General features: G+C 45.4%; 7 protein-coding genes across 7 annotated transcripts; 4 read left to right on the forward strand and 3 right to left on the reverse strand.

Annotated features, from left to right (window-relative positions):
• LOC6634881 (Melanization Protease 1) lies at positions 1-2,130 on the forward strand. The gene is made up of 5 exons (XM_002058464.4): positions 1-161; positions 394-557; positions 982-1,225; positions 1,280-1,852; positions 1,914-2,130. Exons 1-5 carry the CDS (start codon positions 104-106, stop codon positions 2,063-2,065), a joined length of 1,191 nt encoding a protein of 396 aa, XP_002058500.1. The 5' UTR covers positions 1-103; the 3' UTR covers positions 2,066-2,130.
• Positions 2,131-2,243: 113 nt separating this feature from the next.
• mRpL9 (mitochondrial ribosomal protein L9) lies at positions 2,244-3,212 on the forward strand. The gene is made up of 2 exons (XM_002058465.4): positions 2,244-2,398; positions 2,467-3,212. The coding sequence occupies exons 1-2, from the start codon at positions 2,327-2,329 to the stop codon at positions 3,163-3,165; spliced, it is 771 nt and encodes a 256-aa protein (XP_002058501.1). The 5' UTR covers positions 2,244-2,326; the 3' UTR covers positions 3,166-3,212.
• Positions 3,197-4,882, reverse strand: Fkbp39 (FK506-binding protein 39kD). The gene is made up of 3 exons (XM_002058466.4): positions 4,725-4,882; positions 4,339-4,551; positions 3,197-4,282 (listed from the first exon to the last, which is right to left on the reverse strand). The coding sequence occupies exons 1-3, from the start codon at positions 4,738-4,740 to the stop codon at positions 3,432-3,434; spliced, it is 1,080 nt and encodes a 359-aa protein (XP_002058502.1). The 5' UTR covers positions 4,741-4,882; the 3' UTR covers positions 3,197-3,431.
• Positions 4,883-4,976: 94 nt separating this feature from the next.
• On the forward strand, positions 4,977-10,773 carry Cyfip (Cytoplasmic FMR1-interacting protein Sra-1). The gene is made up of 10 exons (XM_002058467.4): positions 4,977-5,318; positions 5,376-7,207; positions 7,265-7,438; positions 7,742-7,860; positions 7,922-8,034; positions 8,101-8,300; positions 8,645-9,180; positions 9,243-9,337; positions 9,935-10,321; positions 10,402-10,773. The coding sequence occupies exons 1-10, from the start codon at positions 5,112-5,114 to the stop codon at positions 10,612-10,614; spliced, it is 3,876 nt and encodes a 1,291-aa protein (XP_002058503.1). The 5' UTR covers positions 4,977-5,111; the 3' UTR covers positions 10,615-10,773.
• A 135-nt stretch (positions 10,774-10,908) lies between these two features.
• Positions 10,909-16,504, reverse strand: Nagk (N-acetylglucosamine kinase). Its single transcript, XM_002058468.4, has 5 exons — positions 16,362-16,504; positions 15,717-15,798; positions 12,476-12,686; positions 12,189-12,414; positions 10,909-12,035 (listed from the first exon to the last, which is right to left on the reverse strand). Exons 2-5 carry the CDS (start codon positions 15,740-15,742, stop codon positions 11,452-11,454), a joined length of 1,047 nt encoding a protein of 348 aa, XP_002058504.1. The 5' UTR covers positions 15,743-15,798; positions 16,362-16,504; the 3' UTR covers positions 10,909-11,451.
• Positions 13,580-15,126, forward strand: SerRS-m (Seryl-tRNA synthetase, mitochondrial). Its single transcript, XM_002058469.4, has one exon. The coding sequence runs from the start codon at positions 13,776-13,778 to the stop codon at positions 15,057-15,059; it is 1,284 nt and encodes a 427-aa protein (XP_002058505.1). The 5' UTR covers positions 13,580-13,775; the 3' UTR covers positions 15,060-15,126.
• Positions 16,505-16,783: 279 nt separating the features above from the next.
• LOC6634887 (protein FAM50 homolog) lies at positions 16,784-18,037 on the reverse strand. The gene has a single exon (XM_002058470.4). It carries the CDS (start codon positions 17,915-17,917, stop codon positions 16,844-16,846), a length of 1,074 nt encoding a protein of 357 aa, XP_002058506.1. The 5' UTR covers positions 17,918-18,037; the 3' UTR covers positions 16,784-16,843.
• Positions 18,038-18,182: the final 145 nt, after the last annotated feature.

An 18,182-nucleotide genomic window follows, 5' to 3' on the forward strand; every position in this document is an offset into this window, starting at 1 on the left:
AGTCTTATTTGAACTGGCGGCGGGAAGCGTACGCTGCTACGCTTAATATCAACAATTTTCAAAGAAATATATTCTGTTCTTTATTGAAATTCTCTAAAACGAAATGAATATCCTGCTGGGTTTGATTTTGCTGCAAGGCATATATCACAGCTACGCCCAAGGTGAGCTGAGTCAAACAAATTGTTGGGTAGAATCCCAGCATTGAGTCAGAGAGTTGCTTTCAAAGAAAAAAACCAACAACAACAACACAACTGGTTATCAGCTTGAACTCGACCCAATGGAATCTCTGAAGCGTTTCGTTAATTAAAAAAACATTAATCGTGGGGCTTTTTCTTACGCTTACGACGCTATCTTTTTGTTTTGATATTAATTTATGTATGTATATTTTTACAGAAATTTTTGGCTATTGTACAACGCCAACGGATCAAAGTGGCACTTGCATCCATCTCACAGAATGCAACTATCTCTTTGAGCTGGTCCAAAAGCGCACCATATCTGCAGCCAATCGCGCTCTGCTGCAGAACAGCCAATGCGGCTATCGGAATGGTCAGGTGCTGGTGAGTACTCTTATATAGAGAGAGAGCGAGTAGCTTTAGAAGAGTTTTTTATGTCCTCCTGTACTCTGCTAAATAGTGTAAGCGAGGGTAAAGCGAAACATTGAAAATCCCTACTCCAAAATATTTGTTAATGGTAAATCTTAAAAATAGAATTCAAAACTTTTCTCTGATTCTAGCGGGAATCGAAGCATAAAAAATTGTCAACAGTTACAGTTATCTGCACAGAATTCAAAACTTCTTCGATACTTTGATAACTGATTTATCTGTTCGATAGAATCTATCGCAAATAAAAGTATCGATAATTGTCAGCAGTTACAGTTGTCTCTCAAATTCTATTTAAGCTCAATTTTGAGACATTTTGCGTTAGCAGAGATTTCACTGTACTTAAGCTAATGATATTAATGGAAAAATAATGCACTTACAGATTTGCTGCGCCAACAGCCGCAGACTTAGCCAGCAGCCCGTGTGGGGCCAGCCTGCGCCCAAACCGCAGCCACAGCCTCAACCGCAGCCACAGCCGACCACCACGCCCACAACGCCCACAAGGCGCTCCAATTTGCTGCCGCAGGTGCCGAACTGTGGCGACAACTTTGGCGATCGGATCGTGGGCGGCGTGGATACCGGCAAGAAGGATTTCCCCTGGATGGCGCTCATCGAGTATACGAAACGTGAGTCCACAAATGTTTCCACATGAGCGATGCATTAATAAACGGCATTTTTAGCGGGCAACGTGATTGGACACCATTGCGGCGGTTCGCTGATCAACAACCGTTATGTGCTGACAGCGGCGCATTGTGTGTCTGCGATACCGGACAATTGGCGGCTGACGGGCGTGCGTCTGGGCGAATGGGACACGACCATGAATCCGGACTGCACCACGGAGCGAAGCGGCAAGACGGACTGCAATGATCCATATGTGGATGTGGGTGTGTCTGAGATAATACCGCATCCCCAATATCCGGGCAATGCACGGGATCAGCTGCACGACATTGCGCTGCTGCGTTTAATACGGCAAATCGCCTTCACGGATTTCATTTCGCCCGTTTGCCTGCCCATCAAGCCGGAGCACCAGAATACCATTTTCCTGGGCCGTAAAATGATTGTCGCCGGCTGGGGACGCACCGAGACCAATTCCACATCGAACGTGAAGAAAAAGGCTGAACTAGAATCGGTGGCTACGGCGGAATGCAATCGCCGTTATCAGACCCAGCGGCGCACCGTGACCTCCAGCCAGATCTGCGCCGGCGGCGTCGAAGGCATCGATTCGTGCCGCGGCGATTCCGGCGGACCTTTGAGTAAGTACTTCCTTAGTATTCCACAATCTCGGTGATATAATCTTTGATTCTTTTATCTCAGTAATGGAGGACTTCAATGAGGGATACGGCAATTACTATCTCACCGGCGTTGTGTCCTACGGGCCGACCCCATGCGGCCTTTCTGGCTGGCCGGGCGTTTACACACTTGTGTCCACGTACATTGAATGGATTGAGAGCACGATTAAAGCATAAGATCGTTACACTATTGTACAAGCTGGTTAAAACCGATTGATTATTAAAATATGCGAAATATGAAATATGATGGTAAACACGAATAGTTTGCGCCAAATTAATTATAGTGTGCGCAGTTGTTATCGATAAATTGCTTACATGCTCCTTTTTGCGTTAACATGCGTCAAATGTTATGCTGCTGTTAATAGCAACTATCGATTATACTATCAATATATCGATTGGGATAGTGCAATATTGTAAAAGTTAATTTACCGGGATAAAATGTTGAAAAACATCTGTGTCACACAATTAAATTTGCTTAAAAGCGCAACCAGTCTGCAGCAACAAGTGCGAGTAAGTTGTGCCCGCCTTATAGAGTTCTCTTTAAGTCAACTAACAGCAGCTCCCATCCACCCGAGCAGACCACGTTCGTGCTGAAGCGCAAATATGAACCACTGTTACACAAGACCAATGAGAAACCGCGTCGGATGCGGGCCAAGCACTTTATCTATGAGCTGGTGGAGGACACGCTCGTCAAGAAGCGCCCCAACTTGGAGGTGGTGCTGAAGACCTTCGTCGAGGGCGTTGGCGACAAGGGCGACGTTGTCTCGATGAAGCCGCATTTCGTCTACAACAAATTGCTGCTGCCAGGCCTGGCGACTTACAAAACGCCGGAGAACATGGCCAAGTATGCGAAAACAGAGGCGGAAAAGTCGTCGGTGCAGCACAGCTCAGCGTATGCCCAGCGCACCGTCAACATGCTGGAGTCCATTGTGCTGGCAGTGATCATGAACAAGGATGAACCCTGGGTGCTGGAGCCGTGGCACATCAAAGCCTCCCTACGCAAGGCGGGCTTCCACTGCAAGGAGGAGTGCATAACGCTGCCCAAGGAGCGCATCGAGGGACCCGATCTCAGAAAGGAGAACAAGGAGTTCTGCTGCACCATAACGATCAACAAACTGGAGCAGGCCAAGCTCAGGTGTCGCATACATCACTGGAGCACCGATCCCAGCGAACGTTTACCCTACGTGCTCGAGCATTGGAAACTGCCAGCGGAGCCCCTGTTAGACGTGGGCTTGCCGGAGGCCGCGGCCACAAACGAATCGGCAAAGCCTGTTTGAGCCAATTGTTTAGAAAATAAAAGAGACGCCGTTTTTTATCCTATAAATCTGTTTTATTTTAAATCAACGTTTTGCAAATAAAGAGTGTATGATAGTTATATATTAATGAAACAAAAAATGCGCACAATTCGCTGTGATATTTCCGCGTACTATATTTCCTCGTTCATAACTGAACGATCTGCTGCTGCTGTTGTTGTTGTTGTTGTTTGGTTATAATTCGTAAAACCTAATGCCTATATTTAGTTGCCTAATTGTTGAAGTCGCGTTTAGTGCACGGCCTTCAACTCAACGTCAAAGACAAGCGTGGAGTTTGGCGGAATGGTCGGCGGATGGCCGCGCGTGCCATAGGCCATGTGGGCGGGGCAAGTGATGCGACGCTTGCCGCCCACCTTCATGCCAACAACACCGACATCCCAGCCCTTGATGACCTCGCCGGCGCCCAAGGCGAACTTGAAGCCGTTGCCCTTCTGCATGCTGTCAAAGGTCTTGTTGTTGGACTTGAGGCGTCCAATATAGTAGACGGAAACGCGCTTGCCCTGCTTGGCCTCGGGTCCGTTGCCGTTCTGCAAATCCTGTACTTTAACACCACCAACTATGGTGCGTTCAGCGGCAGCTTGCTTAGCATCCTTTGCCTTGGGCTGCTCTTTCTTAGCTTCAGGAGCGGCGGCAGCTGCTTTCTTGTCCTTCTTCGACTTCTGCTGCTGTTGCTGCTGCTGCTGCTTACCCTCCTTTTTGGCCACACCATTCTGTTCCTTGGGTGACTTCTTTGCGGCTTCATTTACTTTGGCTTTTTTGGCCTTGGGTGCATCTTCTTCCTCCTCCTCATCCTCAGAGTCATCCTCCTCCTCATCTTCGTCATCCTCCTCTTCACCAGACTCATCCTCTAGGAATGAGGAGTATTCAGCAGCTAATTTACTGTCATCCACATCCTCGTCCTCATCATCGTCCTCTTCCTCAGCCTCTTCGCTGCCATCATTGTCCGAATCACTGTCATTGCCGGCAATGCCCTTTTCTTGCTTCAAAGCATTGACAACATTCTCATATTCTGCGTCCTCGAACTCATCGTCCGACTCCTCAGCATCGTGAAGGTAGCCAATCAAGGAAACCAGAGCATCTCCTGCAAATGTACATGTGTACGGGTGTGTGTATATGTGGTATATATATGTGCCTTACCAGTTGTTTGGAACATGATCTTGTCGCCCTTGCAGAAGTTCAAATCGAGCGCCATTTGCGGCACGCTCTTGGACAAAGTCGCCACAATGAACTTGGTCTTGTCGGCCGTAATGTAAAGTTTGGCGGACTCGCCCTCATCGAGCGCAACACCCGAAATATGGAACGACTTCACAATGGTTTGCGTGTATTTGCGGTTAGGCTTCATACTTAATCCTGCAAGAAAACAGAACGAAATTGCATATTACATCGGATCCGGAAAATTGCCCACGCTGCAGCGGGCGCAAGCACGTGGTGATAAAAAATCAAGATCACAAGCCGGCTGAGCGCACGCTTAGCATGGGTAAGATAGCTCGCATATAATAATTAAATAATATAAAACTACTTACCCCAAAACATCGACATATTGCAGCTTTTAATTTATTTAGCACAGAAATGAATGGAAAAAACGTGCACGACACCAAAGGCTCTGGAACAAACGACCGACGCCGGCTAATTGCAGTGCTGGAAAAGACTGTAAAGGCATTCCGGCGCCAACGATGAATGCCCGAGGTCTATCGATAATTTAAAAGTGGCACTCACATATAACGCGCTTAGTGCAACGCTGCGTGCACGCGCTTCGCTGTGATTGACACACAAAAAAAAAACTGTGTTTGTGTATTTGTATTGAGAAAATCTTGTGTCTGAGAAACGCAGCGCCTGCAGCCCCGCCTTTGAGTGCGATATTTATCTGCACTTCCGTTGTTGTTAGTTAGAGTGATGACAAATAAAGCAACATGACCGAAAAGATAACACTTGCCGATGCCCTGTCCAATGTAGAGGTGCTGGACGAGATACCGCTGCCCGACGAGCAGCCCTGCATTGAGGCCCAGCCCTGTTCAATTATCTACAAGGCAAATTTTGATACGAATTTCGAGGATCGCAATGGATTTGTTACGGGCATTGCCAAGTACATCGAGGAGGCGACTACGCATGCAAATTTGGTAAATCAAATATACCAATTGGTTAATTATTTGTAATATACATCTTTTGCCCCGCAGAATGTTTTACTTGACGAGGGACAGAAGCATGCCGTCATGCTATACACCTGGCGCTGCTGCTCCCGCGCCATACCGCAGCCCAAATCTAATGAGCAGCCCAATCGCGTGGAAATCTATGAGAAGACCGTGGAGGTGCTTGCGCCGGAAGTGAATAAATTACTCAATTTCATGTACTTTCAACGCAAGGCAATTGAGGCCTTTTCGGGCGAGGTGAAACGTCTGTGTCATGCAGAGAAACGCAAAGATTTCGTATCGGAGGCATATCTGTTGACGCTTGGCAAATTCATCAACATGTTTGCCGTGCTCGACGAGCTGAAGAACATGAAGTCGAGCGTAAAGAACGATTATTCGACCTATCGACGTGCTGCGCAGTTCCTGAAAGTGATGTCCGATTCGCACACACTGCAGGAGTCACAGAATCTATCAATGTTCTTGGCCACCCAAAACAAAATACGTGACACCGTCAAGGATACGCTGGAGAAGATCGTTGGCTACGAGGATCTACTGTCGGATGTGGTCAATATCTGTGTGCACATGTTTGAAACGAAAATGTATTTGACGCCCGAGGAGAAGCACATGCTTGTCAAAGTTATGGGCTTTGGTCTGTTTCTCATGGACAGCGATGCGTGCAACATCAATAAGCTGGATCAGAAGAAAAAGATACGTCTGGACCGCATCGATCGTATCTTCAAGAACCTGGAGGTGGTGCCGCTCTTTGGAGACATGCAAATTGCTCCATTTAACTATATAAAACGCAGCAAGCACTTTGATTCCAGCAAATGGCCGTTATCCAGCTCAAATGCCATCAGCCCACAGGCGGACTTGATGGTGCATTTGCCGCAGATACGTGAGGATCATGTCAAGTATATATCCGAGCTGGCACGCTACACCAACGAGGTGACCACCACCGTCAAGGAGAATCCTTCGGATGCTGAGAATCGCATCACCGCAGATCTTGCACTGCGCGGTCTGCAGCTGCTCTCCGAATGGACCAGCGTCGTCACCGAGCTGTACTCGTGGAAGCTGCTGCATCCAACAGATCATCATCAGAATAAGGATTGCCCCGTAGAGGCGGAGGAATATGAGCGCGCCACACGCTACAATTACACATCCGAGGAGAAGTTCGCACTGATCGAGGTAATTGCCATGATCAAGGGTCTTCAGGTGCTAATGGCACGCATCGAGACGGTTTTGTGTGAGGCAATAAGACGCAATATCTACTCCGAGCTGCAGGACTTTGTGCAGCTAACACTACGCGAACCGCTCCGCAAAGCGGTCAAGAACAAGAAGGATTTGATACGCAGCATCATTATGTCTGTGCGTGAAACCTCGGCCGATTGGCAGAAGGGCTTTGAGCCCACCGATGATCCGGTGTCCAAGGGCAAGAAGGATCCCGATGGTGGCTTTCGCATACATGTGCCCCGCCTGAATGTGGGCCCCTCATCCACGCAGCTGTACATGGTTCGCACCATGCTAGAGTCCCTCATCGCCGACAAAAGTGGCGGCAAGCGGACGCTGCGAAAGGACATCGATGGCAACTGTCTCATGCAGATCGATACGTTCCACAAGACATCCTTCTATTGGAGCTACCTGCTCAATCTAAGCGACACGCTGCAAAAGTGCTGCGATCTATCCCAGCTATGGTATCGCGAGTTCTATCTGGAAATGACCATGGGCCGCAAGGTGAACAAGTGCCTGGTGCGGCATCAGCACAACGAGGAATGCAAGGATCTGATCACCATGGAAAAACGCATACAGTTCCCCATTGAAATGTCCATGCCTTGGATATTAACTGATCACATACTCCAGACCAAGGAGCCATCCATGATGGAGTTAGTTCCCGATCCAAACCAATCAATTGAGATGAATAACAACTATTTCCATTGCAGATTTGTCTTGTATCCCTTGGACTTGTACAACGATTCGGCACACTATGCGCTGACTGTCTTCCGTAAGCAATTCCTCTACGACGAGGTGGAGGCTGAGGTCAATTTATGCTTTGATCAGTTTGTCTATAAGCTAAGCGAACAGATATTTGCCCACTACAAGCAGCTGGCAGGCAGGTGAGTCCAATTCTGGATCCTCAGATGGATGTAGATAAAAGAATGGGAGTATATCTGATAGTCCATCTAGACTTGTCTGTCTGTCTGCAGACTATAGACTATACATTTTGATTATTTGAAAACAATTTTATCCTTTCATCAAGCTACTCAGAAATATAGAAATAAAGATGGTTAGACTATGTCCTTTGAGCATATCTCTAAGCAGTTAAAGATCTTGGATCTAGAGTTTTTCATTAAATTGGGAAATTGGGTATTTGCTAGTCGGACTAATTTAATTAAGATATTGCCCTTGTTTCCTTGCAGCATTTTTTTGGATAAACGTTTTCGCCTGGAGTGTGAGGTGCTTGGCTTCAATTTCCAATCTTATCCACGCAATAATCGCTACGAGACGCTGCTAAAGCAACGCCATGTGCAGCTCTTGGGTAAGGCAGAAGGAAACTTCCAACTTTAGTTACGACTGGACTACATTTGCTTGCTTTTCAGGCCGTTCCATTGACCTGAACAAACTGATTACACAACGCATCAATGCAAATATGCACAAGAGCATCGAATTGGCCATCAGCCGCTTTGAGGGCAACGACATCACAGGCATTGTGGTAAGCCGAAGATTAGCCACAAACCCAACCACAAAGCTCAACTTTGGTCTTATTTTGTTTGCGCAGGAACTTGAGGGGCTTTTGGAAGCCAATCGCATTTGTCATAAAATGCTCAGCAAGTATTTGGCATTGGATAACTTTGATGGCATGGTTAAGGAGGCTAATCATAATGTGCTGGCGCCCTATGGTCGGATCACATTGCATGTTTTCGTCGAATTGAATTACGATTTTCTGGTTAACTACTGCTATAATGCGGCCACAAATCGGTAAGATGCTTTATTAGAGCTTTGCATCGAACCAATCGAAGCTCCTTTCGAGTACAAAAGTAGTCTGAACTTTATCGACTCGATCTGTTAGATATTCGGACAATATATTAGGTCGATCAACTTCACTGAAAACTTGGTTTAGTCAAAAAAGTAAGCTCCAGATTTCAAACTCGACTCTAGCGTATGTTCGAGCGTGTATTGTGTCACATCGAACATGTTGCGGACACAAGCAGCTCGAACTTTGTTCGATTGAATATCCGAGTTTGATGCAAATAAATCAACCGATGCAGGGCTCTACCTTTTAACACAGTTTGAATTATCTAACACATCCTTGTTTTTTGCAGCTTTATACGCACCAAAGTCAATTTGTCGTCCTCACAGGCCATACAGCGTGAGAAACCGTCGCAGATGTCGCATTATTATCTCTGGGGCTCAAAGCAGCTGAATGCTGCATACTCCACACAGTTTGGCCAGTATACGGGCTTTGTGGGTGCACCGCATTTTCATGCCATGTGCCGGCTGCTGGGCTATCAGGGAATCGCTGTCGTCATGGATATTATATTGAAGGATATTGTCAAGCCGCTGATACAGGGCTCGTTGCTGCAGTTCACCAAAACTTTGATGATTGCCATGCCCAAATCTTGCAAATTGCCACGCTGCGAATATGGTTCGCCCGGCGTGCTCAGCTATTACCAGGCGCATCTAACGGACATTGTGCAATATCCGGATACCAAAACGGAGCTATTTCAATCGTTCAGAGAGTTTGGCAACTGCATCATCTTTTGCCTGCTCATCGAGCAGGCCCTGTCGCAGGAGGAGGTCTGCGATCTGCTGCATGCGGCGCTCTTCCAAAACATCTTTCCGCGTCCCTTCTGCAAAGGTGTGGCTGAATAGATCCCTTTCACATAATTTAATATTTATGATATTTATATATGTTTACAGAAAATGAAAAACCAGAGGCCAAGCAGAAACGTCTAGAGGCGCAGTTTGCAAATCTGCAAATCGTTTCCAATGTAGAGAAAATTGGCACAGCCAAGGTAAAAAGCCAGTGAATCAATTAACTGATTGTTTAATTAATTAATGAACGGACTGATTAGCTCACAGCCCATAACGTAATATTGAGCTGCTGAATTTTAGCTTTAGTTTATTAAGCTAATACCAAGTATTTTATTTATAAGAGAATTGGAAAGTTAGAAGCGCTTAATCGAAGTTTAAAAAATGTAATCCACCCACTCCAAATGTAAGCTAATGACTTTCTCACATCCTTGATAATTTATCGCTCGAGCGATCTATGTGTCAAGGACTCGACCGTGATTAAGACCGTGGTCAATAAGGCCAGATTTGTTTGGAGTTTCATCAAACGATGATCGATGATCGTTCACGACAAGGACACTCTATATATATCTTTAGTACGACGTATCCTTAATACACCACCATATTCTTCTCATCATGACAGAATTGACTTCGTACAAAAACAATTCCTGTTGTTTGCCCTTCGTAGTTTAAATTGTAAATTTAAATTCCGTAGAACCATGCTCGGTGTAAAACACATTCACATTCTCTAGTTAGTCTTAGCATGTAGTCGTATTTAATTTGCTCTAATAAATTTATATTTCGATAATCTTTAACCACAGCAAGCGATGATAGCACGAGAGGGAGATCTGCTGACACGCGAGCGTCTTTGTTGCGGCCTGAGCATATTTGAGGTAATATTGAATCGGGTCAAGAGCTATTTGGATGATCCCGTCTGGTGTGGGCCACCGCCCGCTAATGGCATCATACACGTGGATGAATGCTCCGAATTTCATCGGCTGTGGTCCGCGCTGCAGTTCGTCTATTGTATACCCGTGCGCGGCACCGAGTACACCATCGAGGAGCTGTTCGGCGAGGGCCTCAACTGGGCTGGCTGCGTCATGATTGTGCTGCTTGGCCAGCAGCGACGCTTTGAGGCACTCGACTTTTGCTATCACATCTTGCGCGTGCAGCGCGTTGACGGCAAGGATGAGGATGTGAAAGGCATTGTAAGTAGCGCCAGCCACAAATCAAATCAAATCAAGTCAAAATCAAATCCCATTCATAATAATTTCACTTCTTTATGCAGCAACTGAAGCGCATGGTGGATCGCATCAGACGCTTTCAAGTATTAAACTCACAAATCTTTTCAATACTTAACAAATATCTGAAGGGCGGCGACGGCGAGGGCTCAAATGTGGAGCATGTGCGCTGCTTTCCGCCGCCACAGCATCCCTCGGTCATATCCTCGTCGTCGCACTATCAGGATCCACAAAAGCTGCGGCAAAGCATGAACAATTGAGCATGTCATGATGTCTTGCATTTAAGCTAATCGTAGGCACTTACGTTAATATTTAATCCGAATTACAAGCTACTCACACAATATGCGGGCATGTACGCTGAGTTTTGCAAATCAAAACTAAGCATGTGCCACAGCCAGAGATATATACATTCGATTTTATTACATTTGTTTATTATTACCCTATTTTTGTGGTATATACTCTACACATTATGTATATTGAATTATGCAAATTATACGCTGCTCTAGATTTATAGATTTAACAAAATTCCACGCTACAATTTTTCCAATCTGCAGCTCAGTTAATTACAAAAATAGAAACGAGAAATAACCATTAATTATGCGAGAATCAAATTAGCCAAAGAATTGACAAATGGGCAATGAATAAATTGGCTTTAAACGCGACAAAACAGTTTTTAAAAAATAAAGAAAACGAAAGAGTATTAAATAAAAAGTAATACAGCCAATTAGCCAGCGCGCATATAAATCAAATTTTTTATATGCCCGAGCATATTTCCATATGTAACAGAATTGACTATATATACGTTATATATACATATATATATATAAATATATATATACATAAACTTAATACAATGAACTTTATCGAATAAAATTTTCATACGTATTTCTAACAAACCCTTATAAGCTGGGTTTTTATCTGGCGTGAGGTATATAATTGTCTATGTACATTATTTATATCTGTATTTTATAATTTATTAATCAATAATTTCTTTCCACCTAGACAAAGCTGAGTCCACAACATTTTTGATTTGTATATATGTTTGTTTTATTCACTGAATAATTTTGGAATGCCTGGAGTAATACAATTATGTTACACTAATAGGCTTTAATTGGGAGCCCATTTTTTGGCGGACTGCCGCCCGGATGAATGTGCAGCACCGTAAAGTTATCGGCATAGTTGCGCGGCAAAGCGAATTTGGCACTGTCGGCGCCCAGGTAGCAGGCGCCGTAGGCACTGCTCTTGGTGATGCGCACCAGCTTGAGATTGTAGTCGATGCTCATCTTTGAGATCTCCTTGATGAAAGCCTCCTGCAGCAGGTTCCAGCTGCTCCACACAGAGCCCACGCAGACGACATTCAGATCGCCGGACTTCACCAGATCGCTGTGCACCTTGGGCAGCAGTGACTTAATCATGCGCGCCAGCAGCACGCCGGCCTCATGGAACAGCGACAAGGCCAGCTTGTCGCCGGCTTCCGCATTCTGGGCCAGCTTCTTGCACAGATTGGCAAAGAAGGGCTTGTCGAATTTGGCATAGCAATGCGGCAGCATATCGTAGCGTGTCTCTATGCTAAAATGCTCGCGGATGAGCGCCCAGGTCTTATCGATGGGCAGCGGCGACTTCTCCAGGTTATCCATGTCGTCGAAGACCAGCTTGATGGCCCGATATGATATGTACCAAGCTGGAAAACAATTAAATGCCAATTACTCATACGTTCGCCCATGAATCTATGATTAGCCGTCCATCAAATGCTATCAGCGAATCCTAATCGCAAACTGGGTCGCATTCGCTGATAACAATTGGCTTTGTGGGAAAGACATCGCCTGGCACTCACCGCTGCCCTCGTCCCCGAGAAAATGACCCCAGCCGCCGCAGTTGGCCGTGCTGCCGTCCGGATTGCGCAGCAGGCAATTGGAGCCCGTGCCGGAGATGAGCACCATGCCGCCAATGGAGGAGGCGGTAAACATGCTGCCCATGGTATCGCTCGAGACGGCATAGCTCTCGGCCAGATTGGGATATGTGCTGCGCAGCTCCTGCTCCAGCTCACGATTGGTGGCCTCCTAGTTAAGCAGACAGATTTAAACCTGGACGGGAATGTCAGTCGAATTCTCCATACGCCACCTGCTCACAGCCGCTCAAACTCAGACCCAGGCTCGCTAGTGGTGTGTCCTTTGGTATCTTGGCCTCATCCTTGCAACGCTCCACCATGTCAGCAATGCGGCGTGCACATGTCGGTATGCCAATGCCCCAATGATTTGTACCCAGCCCACTGGCCGTGCCCACAGACTCGCCGCTCTCATCGCAGATGACCAAATGCGAGTGCGTTGCACCGCTGCCAAAACAAGGAAATTATACGAGATGCCATTATATATATATGTCGTGATGTGCATCCGGTTGGATCCTATTGTTCGACTATTGTGCTGCTTAAGGGTCATGACCGGGAACAATGCCTCTTTATGGACGTCTCTATCAATAGTAATTCAATTAAATCAACGCAATTGAGCAAATTGATATTAAAGCTATTCTATATTTGGTAACGTTTATTAAATTAATCAATTTTCAAAGAGGCTACAATAAATGACCTCACGTGCCTTATCAATTTCCGACTTTAATACATTCAAAATAATGAATTAGTATCGGGAGAATGCTCATTATAGAAAATAAAACCAATTGAACATTCTAATAAGAATTATAACGTAATCCCAATAAGCGTATGCACTCTAAACAGTTTTCGATTTTTTAAAATACCAAATTCTAGAAATTCAAATTTCCCTCCCATATTTGTAAGCGTTGTTATTTAGCTTTATTTACTTGACCTACATTTATGTATTTTTATAGAACTACCGAATTTATTTATTTCTAAGATAAAATAAGCGAGTAGACATCAATGCGGGTAAATTGAACATAACTTTAACAAGCCCAGGTCACATTAAGATATACCATATATATACATGTGTGCGTGTGTGTGTTCCCTCATTCAATTCCTGTTATTGTGCGCGCCAGTTGCCAGCCGTGGAACTGCAATCGAAACGCGCCTCAATTCAGATAAATGCATGCTGAACTGCGGAACAGCAACATGTGCTATTGTGTTATCTGTAGTGGGGGGATTATTAGCTAAACGTGTTTGCATTTTGCTGATAAATATATAAATTGGCTTTTTGCTATATATGAGTTAAGCTTGGCGCTGGCACCTTTAAACGAAAACATTGTGACGTCACGAATGAATCGGCTAACTGGCAGCACTGTGCAAAATGGTGCTGCCATATCGCCGCACACACAAACAATCGTATTGCACAATAAACTCGAATTTTGTTAATTGAGCATCTCAAGACGTTGGAAAGTGCGTGCTGTTCGCGCCTCGAAGTAATTAAAACCATTCAACGTGCTGTATTAATGGAAAAAAATCATCAATTGAATTGAAATGAAGCTGCTGACAAATGTGCGCAAGCTGCTGCTGCGGTGCCGGCAGAGCCCAACGCTGCGGCCAATGACAAGAACAAAAACAACAACAACAACACAGGCACATGACGCAGCTGACGAACCGGCGCTAACCAGTGCACAGCTGGATGAGCTGGAGCAGAATGTGCAATTGCGACAGCACAAGAACAATGTGCCACGCATACGGCAGCTGGTGGAGGCACTGCGGCAGGGCGGGCAGACACAGGATGTGATACGCCAGCAGCTAGCGGCTGAGCTGCAGCAGCTGCCGAATGCTACGCATCCGCGCCTGCTTGCCTACGACAATCAACCGCTGGAGTTGGCCAACTATAAGCATCGTGTGCTGCCGCAACAAGGCGCCAAGGAGTTTTCGGAGCTGGCGCGTGCATTGAGTCTGTATCGCATGGAACACCTGGGCAACTATACGGGACACAAGAGCTACTACTTAACGGGTCAGCTGGCCATGCTGGAGCAGGCCATTATACAGTATGCGCTGCGGTCGCTCACCAGGCATGGCTTCAAGCTAATCTCTGTGCCCGACATACTGCCCAGGGAGATCATCGAGAGCTGCGGCATGCGCACCGAGGGCGAGCGCACACAGGTCTACAAATTGGACACGGACCAATGTCTATCGGGCACATCCGAAATGGCGCTCGCCGGCTTCTTTGCCAACAGGCAGCTAATGGAATGGGAGCTGCCAGTAAAAGTGGCCGCCGTGAGTCGTTGCTATCGTGCCGAGACGTCGGGTCTGCACGAGGAGAAGGGCATTTATCGGGTGCATCAGTTCACCAAGGTGGAAATGTTTGCCATTGCCACGCCCGAACAGTCCGAGCCAATGCTCGAAGAGTTCAAGAACATTGAAATTGATCTTTTCAAGCAGCTGGGCATCAATTTTCGACTGCTCGATATGCCGCCCTGTGAGCTGGGCGCGCCCGCCTATCAGAAATACGACATAGAAGCCTGGCTGCCGGGCCGCCAGATGTGGGGCGAAATTTCCAGCTGCAGCAACTGCACGGATTACCAGGCCAAGCGCCTAAATGTCAAGTACAATCGTGCCCGCGATGCAGCGCTTATCCATGCCCATACCCTCAATGGCACCGCAACGGCCATTCCCCGCCTGCTGATCGCTCTGGTTGAGTCGTATCAGAGCGCCGACTCCATACAGATACCCGAGGTGCTGGTGCCTTTTATGAATGGACAGCGCACGATTACAAAGAACAAAAAGATTCCCGAGACAAAGCTGGTCAAATTTATCAGGTCAGCCTAAAGATTTACAACCTTTTTCTAACAATTTGATATAAGAGATTAATAAAAAGAATAATATAAAGAGCGGACTCGGGATGATTGGAGTTATGTCAGATCTGCGGAAAACTTGGTTAGCGGAAGACCTTGCCGGATCTTAGGAAGCTGGGAAGATGCTGCAGGGATAAATGCAAAGAAGGCAAGCAGAGAGAGCATCTTACTAAGGCAGAAATGTTCGCCTGGTATCAGATCGCTTGTTTCTTTCCTTTCCTTTCCCTTACAGCCCCCCCTTATTCTTACTCTCTTACTGTAAGCCCAGCTGACGCTGAAAAGGTCAAGGTCAAGCTAAGTTGATTTATCTCAGCCATTATTTTCCGGCTTGCATCGGTTTCTGGACTTTCTATGTATTTGAAAAAGCGTTTATAATTTTGTTGCGTTTTTTTTTTAACTAATGCCAATGTTTGAGCTGGGCAATAAAAATATGCATTTATGTGTGTTATAGACACAGTAAAAAAAAATCACTATAAAGGGGCTTGTTGGAGCTGATCCCATTGATAAAGTAAAAAAAAATTGCAATAATCTAGCTCATTGTTAAACAATTGCGCACTTGTTGGATTGGCTTAATAGATAGAGTATATTGATGGGAGTTCAGGTTTTAAGAGCAGCTGTCGACCTTACTTACCCTTCAATGCCGCCAAAATATCTCATTTTAATTGTTGAACTTTTATTTGTTGTAGCCTCTTAACGGGGCACTCGATTAAATCCTGCAATTAAATAATAAAATATATGATTAACGCATTTTGTACTTCCTATCTGGCACACAATCTTATCGAGCAAAAAAACAATTTGCTGCTCTAAGCAAAGAATTTACGAATAAAAAAAATGAAAAACGAAAGTGTGCTATTTAGTGTATGTTGCATGTGCTCGAAGAATGGCCAGCATTTTGGCCAATTCCAAGAGAGTTCGCCACGATTATTGCAACAACAGCACAAAGCAGGTGAACGGGTGAGAGTGAGAGACAATAACAAAAACAAAAACAGCGAACCAGTTTACAAAACAAATTCCAATCACTTTTCAATTTTTTTTTTCTTTTGTAAACGTTGTTTTTTTTCGCTCATAAATTCAAAACGCGTTAGACTGAATGATAGGTTCACCCTAAACTTCAGCCAAAATTTTAATTGCACAAAAATTACTGTTTACACACACACACACACACATTCGCCTGCATTTACTGTACACATTTAGATATGCACACAAATGCATTGGGTTACAGGTACATACAACAGTTCTGGCAGTTAGGTTGCGGAATTTGTCATTTGATTCTTACCCGCTAACGGAGCAACTGTTACGGCTTTCACGTCCAGACGCTTTGATGCCCACACACAAAATATTGTTTTGAGACTGTTGCATTGTTATTTAAAGATTGGCGTCCGCCGCTGTGACCAGATGTTGTAACAGTAACAGTGCTGCAAAACATCAACAGTGTTTCGAGCTGCACATAGCGGTATTAACCCTCTGCATCGCAATGTTACCGACTGTTAATGTACATTATTGCTTTATTATTTCATATTATTGTTGTTTTTGCTTGCAATCAATACAAGGCCAAAAGTAAAATTAAGCTATGGATTATTCGAAAATCCAACACCTGTATTTAATTTTCTTAAATTTAATTTGGAGATATGTTTATGTTTGCGGGTATACAGGTGGCATCGAATGGCAGCCAGTGTTGAAAACAGTAAAAGAAAAAAATTTGAATTTCGATAAATGTATTTTGTTTGGAAAATGGGACATTATTTAGAACGATCACATTTACTTTTTGCTCTTATCTTTATCCTTATCCTTGATTGTGTATTTGTCGTAGGACTTGGTGGGATCATATGGCTCCCACCGACTGGCTGGGAATATGTGCTTGTTGCGCTCATACCATGAACGCAGCAGCACTTTGCCCGCATGCGATTCCTCCTTCTCGACGGAGGCGTCGCTTATCATGCGGACATCGTCGTGCACATCGAACTGGAAGAGCGGCCCGGATTTGCCGCGTGCCTTGGTCACAATGAAGTCGTAAAAGGAGTAATGATGCGGCAGTATCAAATCCTCCTTGACGTACATCAGTTGATCGGCCATCACGGTTTTCAGCTCGATGAACTCCTTGCGCAGCAGCTCCAGGCATTTCTGCAGAAACTGATAGATTGAGTTGCCCTTTTTCATGAGCACATTTCGCCTGTGGCCGGAACCGTCCCAGTAACTGAATGTGATTGAGATGTCCTCGTCTTTCAGCTCGGCCTGCTGCATAACCCATTCCTGACGCAGTTGTTCGCGCAATCGATTCTCCTGCTCCTCGCGATCGCGATCTGGCAGAAACGATGTGTCCACATCGGGATTTTTGCATATTTTCTTTTTCTTGACGGGCACCTCATCTTGCTGTAGATCGGTCCACTTGGCTGCCTTGGGCTTTACGAACTTGTTTTCCTCCAGATCATCTTCGTCTTCGCCCTGCTCTTCCTCGTCGTCGTCTAGATTAAAGGATAACGCTTGTATTTGTCGTTTCTGTTTGTTTTTTTCCGCTTGTATGGCTTCCAGGGCGCGTTGTTTCTCGCGATCCTTTTCATCTTTCTTTTGCGCTAGTTTCTTTTCACGTTCCCGCACGATGTCCTCCTGTTTGGCCTTCATCTCATCCAGCGTGACCAGGCCAATGGTCGACGACTTGAGCTGCTGCTCCACGGCATCGTAGTGCGTCGCAAACTTGTTCTCAATCTTATCCAGCTTCAGCTCCTCCTCAATTTTCTTTTTCCGAAACTCGATCTCCTGCTGCTGAATCTCGCGCTTCTTCATCAGCTGCGCAGCTCGCCCAGCCTCGCTGGCGGCACCTTTGTAGTGAGCCATGGCGTCAGATAACTTATTCGCTTTATTGTCTGGGCTTAAAAAAACAGTAAAATGGTATTTATTTTTATTTCTGCTTCTTTAAGCACGACAGTTGTTCTGCTTCTTCTACCCCAACAGATGTGTTTATTGAACCAGCTGTTATTTTACAGGTCAATAACAGAGTTGAATTAACATAGATCACTTTGAGTCAATTTTTGGAACTTTCGAAGCGGAACCGGAATCAATCACTATTTTGTTTTCGCTCCTAAGAACATTTTTAAATACA

This window comes from Drosophila virilis, chromosome 2, assembly GCF_030788295.1.
Source record: "Drosophila virilis strain 15010-1051.87 chromosome 2, Dvir_AGI_RSII-ME, whole genome shotgun sequence".
In the NCBI taxonomy this organism is placed as follows: Eukaryota; Metazoa; Arthropoda; class Insecta; order Diptera; family Drosophilidae; genus Drosophila; species Drosophila virilis.